This window comes from Terrapene carolina, unplaced genomic scaffold, assembly GCF_002925995.2.
Source record: "Terrapene carolina triunguis isolate 2854851 unplaced genomic scaffold, T_m_triunguis-2.0 Scaffold93, whole genome shotgun sequence".
NCBI lineage: Eukaryota > Metazoa > Chordata > Testudines > Emydidae > Terrapene > Terrapene triunguis.
In genome coordinates this window covers 25,496,142-25,504,702 of record NW_020664444.1, presented here as the reverse complement: position 1 = coordinate 25,504,702, position 8,561 = coordinate 25,496,142, and the positions used below count along the sequence as shown (strand labels likewise).

At 41.7% G+C, this 8,561-nt stretch overlaps 1 protein-coding gene across 2 annotated transcripts in view; it reads left to right on the top strand.

The window, feature by feature from the left end:
* Positions 1 to 7,518, top strand: part of ABAT (4-aminobutyrate aminotransferase) — a 158,301-nt gene extending 150,783 nt beyond the window's left edge. Inside the window, exons 14-17 of one of the 2 annotated variants that reach the window (XM_026650738.2) lie at positions 701 to 847; positions 3,306 to 3,417; positions 5,020 to 5,137; positions 5,546 to 7,518. In XM_026650738.2, the coding sequence (XP_026506523.1) occupies positions 701 to 847; positions 3,306 to 3,417; positions 5,020 to 5,137; positions 5,546 to 5,549 (381 nt within the window). In that variant the 3' untranslated portion in view covers positions 5,550 to 7,518. Of the gene's footprint in view, positions 1 to 700; positions 848 to 3,305; positions 3,418 to 5,019 lie in introns of both variants that reach the window. The other variant, XM_026650737.2, reaches the window with a different exon arrangement.
* Positions 7,519 to 8,561: the final 1,043 nt, after the last annotated feature.

The following is an 8,561-nucleotide window of genomic DNA, read 5'->3' as shown; positions in this document are numbered from 1 at the left end:
TTTAAATGGAGCAGGGACGCAAGATCGAAACAACGTTAAGTGAGAGGACGTTAAGTGGGGAGTTACTGTAGTTTCACAGGCACGGACAGTGGGCCTAGTTCTCCATGCCCTTACACTAGTTTAACTACAGTGAAGTTCTGCTTCAGTGGACTTACGCTCGTATAAAACTGGTGTCAGGGAGTGGAGAATCAGGTCCGGTATTTCTAATATGCTTTATTTTCAGCACCAAATGTGAGTAAGAATTGATCCTGTACTTTTGGGAGCTATATCTCTTTTCTTCAAGATCTGCAGATTCTTTTATTCAGAATTTTTTTAAGACAATTAGCAATCTGTGCATAGTTATAAACTTAACATGTGGAAACTGAACCAATGGGACAACAATGGAAACACTAAGGCAAAACCACACCGTGCTAACTGCTGGCCTCAGTTACACAAACATTCATTTCAGTGAGGTCACAAAGGACAGGGTGCCATTCTCAGCGCAGAGTGGCTTCTCCCTAGTTCTTCCTAAATGCTCTGGATCTGCTCTTCTGGGCAGGCTTTCTGTTCCTACAGCACAGAAGAGGCACCTAGTGTTCATTTCTGGTGCCCCAGAAATTTGTTGATACCCATGTGCTCACTTTCCTTTGTGTAGAGCATTGCTTTGATTCAAATTGCCTCTCACCATCTTCCACAATTTTTTTTCCCCCTCTCCCTGCAGCCATATCGGATTTTTAACACCTGGCTTGGAGATCCCTCCAAGAACCTCATGCTTGCTGAAGTCATTAAGGTTATTAAGAGGGAAGACCTTCTAAACAATGCAACCCATGCAGGGAAAGCTCTACTAGCCGGGCTGTTGGACTTACAGGTGACTTGCAGGGTTCAGGAGGGGATTCCGATCTGGGGCAGAGGGTTCAGGATGCAGGCTCCAGCCAGGCTGTATTTACCAAAGGCGGCTCCCAGTTGGCAGCACAGCAAGGCTAAGCCAGGCTCCCTGCCTGCCCTGGCTCCATGCTTCTCCCGGAAATAGCCGGCATGTCTGGCCTCTAGGCGGAGGCCTGGCCAAGTGGCTCTGAATGCTGCACGTGCCCAAAGGTGCTGCCCCTGCATCTCCCATTGGCCACAGTTCCCAGCCAATGGGAGCTGCAGAGCCGGCGCTGAGAGCAGGGGAAACACGCAGCGTTTCCCTGATCGCCCCTGTGCCTAGGGGCTGGACATGACGGCTGCTTCTGGGAGCTACGTGGAGCTGACTGGACTTTTAACGGCCTGGCAATCCTAGCTTCCTGGTGAGCCAGCACTCGCGGCTCCAGCCCCACCGGGGAGGTGTGGGGGCGCTGAAGCTTGTGGCTTCTAGCCCGGGGCATAGAGACTTGCTGCAGGCCGGATCCAGGCCACGGGCAGTAGGTTCCCCACCCCTGGACTAGATCACAATAGTCCCTTCTGGCCTTAAAGTCTATGAGTCTGAGTTCTACTATGTGGTGTACGGTCAGTGTACACAGGTTTAATTGTCCTAGTTTTATTGTTTTAAGGTTAAGTATCTCCTTGTACTACAGAAGTCCCACTTGTCTTCTAGACAAGAAAATGAAGAGATGGTGGGGCTTTTCCACCGCAAGTATTTGAGTTTTTATCGACTGAGGTCTTTATCGCACTGCTCAGCATAGAGTCTGAGCCCCATTGTGATCACCTGCAGACTGCCTCATACATACAATCCTGGTGCATTCACTGAAGTTGTTTTTAATACAAATAAAATCTGGGCTCACTGATGCCTTTACAATAATCAGGGCAATCTGTACTAGCACAAAAGGTTTTTGAATGGTTATTTATTGTTAGATACTAAGCTAATGCTAGAAGTACTTTTGAACTGAGAATCTATTGGCACTTAGAAGCTGTGTGACTAAGATAGGGGAAGTGTTTGTCCAATCTGTGAATAGTAGGTGGGCAGAGAGGAGCACAGTCAGCACATTTGTTTGCAAATGGTTAACGCTGTTCTCCCTCAGGATCTACTCATTAATGATCCTGCCTAAGCAGACAGGGAGACGTGACAATGTGGTTTGTTTTCCTTTGAGATTTATGGGGCAAATTAAAATTGTTTACTCTTAACTTCAGTTTGCAGGATTTGTGTCCTGAAGCTGAGTTATGATGGGTTCAGCCTGTGGACATGACAGATCTCGCTGCCTCGGCTTCTGTACTAAACTGTTGATCATGGGTTGTTGTGTTTTGTTTTTTTTTAATTAAAAGCAATCCTATAGAATATACCAGACATTAGTTCAATGTGCTGCACAGAGACAGTCGTACATAACGCCATCTCCTCAAAGTGTGGTGCATATAAAATATAATGGATTCAAACAAGAACTGGATAAGTTCATGGAGGATGACTATTAGTCACGATGGTTAGGGATGCAACTCCGTGCTCAGAGCAACCGTAAACCTCTGACTACCACAACCCGGAGAGGAAGCTGGGGTGGATCGTTCCATAATTGCCCCGTTCTGTACACTCCCCCTGAAGCTCTATTGGGCCACTGTTGGAGACAGGATATGGGCAAGATGGACCATGATCTGACACAGTATGGCAGTTCTTATGCTCTTATATTGGGGAATGAGATTTTTCTTCCTATACAGAAATTCCCGCTGTTGCCCTTTTTCATTTTTCTCTTTTCATTAAAAAAGGCTATGTCCCAACCACACAGCAGTGCATGCTTCCTTGGGGAATAAAGAGCTAAACTCTTACTAGTCTCACTTAGAAAACAAAGTTACCACTTCACTAGAAATAAGCATCATATAGGCCAAGGGGTTGAATATACCTACTGTGCATATGTATTTTTAGCAACTGAATATATTTGTGTCTAGCAAAACTTGCAGCTTATTGCAACATGAAGATAAGCTGGTTTCTAGCACCATTCAATAAGCGGTTTGGGCTCAGATTTGCCTTGGTAGTATCCTAAATGTATAGAATGGGTGCATTTTAAAAATCCAAGTAAATAGTGCCTATTGATCCTGTTCTGTGGTGTAAACTCTGTCAGACTCCTTTACATCCTTATGAGAGAGAGAGAACACACATTTCTACCAGCCATAGACATCTAATCTTCTGATTACTAAACTCTCCAGCAGCACCAGGCAGTTATTGCAGCTGGGTAAATAGGTCACAGGGCCCTGTGTCAGAAATTAAAACTGTGTAATATTTCCATGTCTGCAGAAACTGAGAAGGCAAAGTTTCCACGTTGTAGAATGCCAAGGTGCACAGCTCACCAGTAAAATGCCCTGGAGTCTCTGCTGGAAAGGTCTGACAGCAGATATAAGAGTAATGTTCCCATAACTCTTTATTCTAGGCTCGTTACCCACATCTCATCAGCAGAGCGAGAGGACGAGGGACATTCTGTTCGTTTGATACTTCAGATGATACAACTAGGAACAAGCTAATTGCAATAGCCAGAAACAAAGGTATGATAAAGTCTGTCCGCATGTCATGCAGGAGAGTGGCTTTCAGTATCACATCCCCTGCATTTGATTTTTCTCCTGTGGCGTATGAATGAGAAGTTCCAGAAAATTTTGTTTTCCCTGGCTGGGGAAATAACATACTATTTCTGTAAGCACGATGCCAAAGCCTCAGGTTGTTTCCACATTCGGTATGTAAGACAACAGAAATGTTCCCCTTATGTTCTACGTACAGCCTAATATCACTTCAGTGGAGATTTTAATTTTTATATTAAAATAGAGGCTAGTTCTACCAAGGCTGTTTTTTGTTAATGAATACATTTACACCACCACGCTAATTTATCATGTATTTATAAGTAATATTTTATAATGCCATTTATAATTTGAATTTTTTAATTAGAAAATGAGATCTTTTTTCTATAACAGTTGAATCTTCTAGTTAGGCTGGTAATACGCGAAATGTATTTGTGTATCGAAAACCACATAATCATGTGTGTGTGTATATATCCCTATGTAATCCACTGTTCTTGCGTCGTAGTTTACAATAATTTATAGTTTATAGAATGGTCTAGGGTTGCCAGTTGGATGAATTCCTGGAGGTTTCATCACATGACATGATCTTTAATTAAAGATTAATCTTTAGGTCCTGGAGACTCCAGAACAATCCTGGAGGGTTGGCAACCATATCCCTGTCACACAGTCCCTCCTTCCCCCACCTTCAGTTGAAAATCGGCTGGCAATCTCATAGGATGCCCATGGAACAATGGGTTTGAGAAACCTACATCACGTGACACTGTACCCATCCCATGAGGTATTGCAAACCCTTCCCAAAGCATCCTGTGGCCAGTTTCACAGTGGGATAGCTATCCACAGTGCACTGCTCTCTCTGTCAATGCAAGAGTTGCTAGTGTAGAAGCACTCGGCCGACACAAGGAGCATAGTGTGGACGTGCAATAGCGGTTTGATTAAAGCGGTTTAGTTAAGGTCGCATAACTCTGTAGTGTAGACATGGCCAGCTGAGCAACAGAGATTTTAACAGTACTGCAGCCTTTGATTGGGAGAACGGATCGATTGTTTCAGAATCAGGAGAACACTTCACGTTTTTTTTTAAAAACTTAACAGGGATTAAATGATTGGCCAGTCCCTTTGGATGGTTACCCTTGACCTCCTGTACTCAACAGTGTATTAAATACAAAAACGTCACACCAAAGATGAAAACTAGCAAACATCTTGTTCTGTGATGTAGGCCGTGACTGTGTTAAGAGTATTAATGCTCGTTTTCAGTCGTTGTCACTGCCTGAGCATCACTCTCTTTGTGATACTATTTGGCCTCCCTTGTCACGGCTAGGACTACTTCCAACATTTCAAACATCTGGTGAACAGCATCAAACAGCTACCATGCTGCTTATGTTTGTTGTTGTGTCAGGTGATCAGCTCCAGGCCCCGCTGCACCACTGAAACCCCATTTATGGCTTTACATGGGTCTGCAGTGCTGTGGAGAAGCTTGTACTGGCCCTCCACACTGCGGTGAACTTCATCCTGAGAGAATGATATGTGTTGTGTATCCTACAAAGAGGGAAGTCACTAAGGTACGTCTTATTGCCTTAGGTGTTGTGCTGGGAGGCTGTGGCGACAGATCGATCCGTTTCCGCCCAACTCTGATCTTCAAGGATCACCATGCGCACCTCTTTCTGAACATCTTCAGTGACATCTTAGCAGACTTCAAGTAAACACACATTTTCCTTGCACTGAACAGTCCAGTCCTGTCCTGTCCTCTAAGATTATGAAATTAGTTTACTTAATTGATATATATTTTCACTTACAGGACAAAATGTGAATTCATAAAATGAAGCTGTTGTTTTTTTCCCATGCTTACCAGCAAGTCAGGCTGCTTTAAACTGAAACTCTGGACGCACATGGAGCTTTGGAGTTTCACAGACCCCCAGCAAGTGCATCCAAATGCCTATGCTCTGAGCAGTGTGTTTGCAAGGGATATTGCACTTGTTGAGTGCTAGATTGCACTCCATTTTCAGCCTTGGGTCAGAGCAGGAAACAAGGAATAACCCTACAGACATGCACTGTCTTGCATATTTGATTATTTAAACATAACACAATAATATCTATATTTTCATAGGTAAATGCTGTAACTTTCCATTTTCCACTTTGTGTCCAGACGAAGCAGCAGGTCTTGTGAGTGTGGGGTAGAAGCTTAGGAGATGTCTGCCAAGCAGAAAGTGCCATTGTCTGACAGTGACTGGGAGGAAAGAACAGATGTTTCAAAGTAAGCTCTGCTTTTCAGCACTGCCAAGTACAGTATTTCAGAGAATCACTTCCAGCTGTGTTCCCATAAATACTAACACACAATCTGCCATACCAGACTGGACCAAGGGACCATCAGATCTGCTACCCTGCCTTCGGCCTATACCTAATTCTTCAGAGGCACTGATGCATCTGGCCAGTTGAGCGGTACATGGAAGTGATGGGGGGAATAATTCCTTTCTGGCCCGTGATTAGTTATTCCTAATGTAAACAGTCAGCCTTGTGCACACAAACCCTGTACCCAAAGGTTTCTGAATTGCTGAAGCTTAGGAAATAAAATGAAGCATGTACTGCCGCCTTATTTTAGCAATCTAAAATGTGTTGGGCTGCAGGATTATTTAACTGGCTTGCCCATAATATGCAGCCATTGATTTAGCAAAATTTCTAAGCAAATATTCAAGATATTTTGCAAAACCACAGATGCATTGTTTTGTACCGAGCCATTACTTGACATCAGATCTGTTGTGATGGAGTCCTTACTAAGTGCACAGTTCTAATGCAAAATAATTCTATTGTTTTAGTAGATTTCTTCTCTCACACTTGAGGGGTCCTTTAGAAAATCACAGGATCTATAAATGTCGGTGGTCTGTTAATCTGTTCACTATCAGACAGTTGTTTTGGGGTAGCTCCTTTATATATGTCTTTCCTCGATCTAGTAGAAAGGATATTTTCATTAAGCTGATTTGCTGAGCTAATACTGTTATGTATTCCCTTTCTCTTCACTAGTGAATGTTTGAATTTTGACTGAATAATGACTGAACGTTATTCAGGGTGAAAAATATTTTGAACTGATTTGTGAATTTTTCATGTCCTGAGACAATAGATAAGTATTACAGATTAAACTATTAAGCTCCCAGTGGCCAGTAGGTTCTACAGTGCAATTCAGTGGAAGCACTTAAATATTTAGGTTGAGACCTGCACATAGGAGATTTAGACATACGTTCTGATAAGTTCAGTGAAAGATGTGTCTAAGTCTTCTGGTCTGCTTTGAAAATATTTCTGCCTAACAAGTAACTTTCATAATGACTGGCAACTAGCAACCAAGGAAATTCACTTCTGCTGATTTAAAAATAAGCAGATTCATGTAAGCCTGTCTGTGCTACACACTGTTCTGGAACTTGTTGGTCAGAATTTTCATAGTGTAGACAGGGCTTTTGACTGTAAGTTTTCTGATGATTATCTGTAAAAGTTCATATTTAGGGAAATAGCCAGCAAAAGTCAGGGTAAAACTTGGAATTGTATGTAGATTACAAAAGACTTGATGGAGGGTTAGTGAATAACTGTACAGTGAAACCTCATTGTCATCACAGTCCTAGTAGGTATAATGCTATCAAGAAGAAAGTCAAACTAAGAAATTCCTCATTTGACAACATTTTGGGAATTAGTTCATTCAACATATCAGTGCAGTAGATTTTAGTAAATGTCTCTAGCAAGTCTTGTACTTTTACAGAATCAAAGGTCCAGTAATGAAGTCTTATCACATCCTCACTTTTATTATAAATACTCTAGGTGTTTTTAATAACTTTTACTGACACTCAGTAACTGTGTAAAATTGTGCACAATGTATGTTGATCAGATTATGTTAGAAAACATACTCAGAGAGCACTGCAGCCTAAGCATAATAAAGTAATATTGTTTACAGCATATTGTGGACAGTGCCAAATAAATGTTTAAACAAAAATACCTAACTGCACTTCATGATGTAACTGGTGGTAATGTACACGAATCCATGAAATAAATAAGTTTCCTGTGTAATCAGTATTCTTAAATAAAATATTTATAATTGAACTCCTCCAGTAAGTAGCCCTTTTTATTGTTAGAAATACACTTTTTAAATAAAAATATACAATCATAAATGTTATGCTCACTACATAGTTCTGTATTTGTATATACTCTATGGAGGATTGTACACCATACACATAGCCCACTCATTCAGGTGATACCTCTGGTTGCATTGGTATTTAAGCCAAGAGGAAGCACAAGCCAACATGACTGCTTCGTCATTTCCTTTTGCTTTACTGCAATAGTATTGAGTTCTGCCAAGCCATAGGAATGATGTGAACTCCCTCTACTGGCTCTGCATTAGTAGACTGCAAATCAGGGTTGGTCTGAGTGATGTGTTTAAGTGGTGGTGATTTTCCCCCTAAAATACAAAAAAAAAAAAAAAAAAAGAGCCACGGGCGAGGTGTGGAAATAACCCTGAAAATTATAGCTAATTCTTCCAATGTAAGTGAACATTGAGAGCTGAATTATTTGCCATTGTCCTAGGTTTGCTCCATGAAGTAAAAATGCATGACAGATAAAAAATGCTGTAAGGACTTGACTTAAGCACTTCCAGAACAACTCAACATTTGTAAGTTTTTCTTGTATTTGTGATAGAAATGTTAATGTTACAATCCAGCAGACTTTTCACGTACAGGTCTTTGATTTATACTCAGCGCTGAGTGAGCCCCTTCCAGATGACTATCGTTTCATTCTCTGAATCAGTAGTTTTCTCAACATCAGTTGATTAAGTCTCACAACACGCCAGCAAGGTAGATGTACTTACGGGTGTTGAGGATGCATTTTAAAAAAAAAAATCTAAGAAATTATCCATTTCATAGATGGGGATACTGAGACCTAGAGTTTAAATATCAGTCAGCATTCACACAGTGAGTCGGTGATAACTGGGATTAGAACATTTTACTCCAAACTCCCATTTCTCTACTGTAGACACAATTCATCCCCACCTTCAGACCTTAAGGTTCACAGTACATCAGTGAGCAAATCCTGCCCGGTTCAGCAGAGTGGAGGGAGCAGACATACTCCCTGCAAAGTCCTACTATGAACTT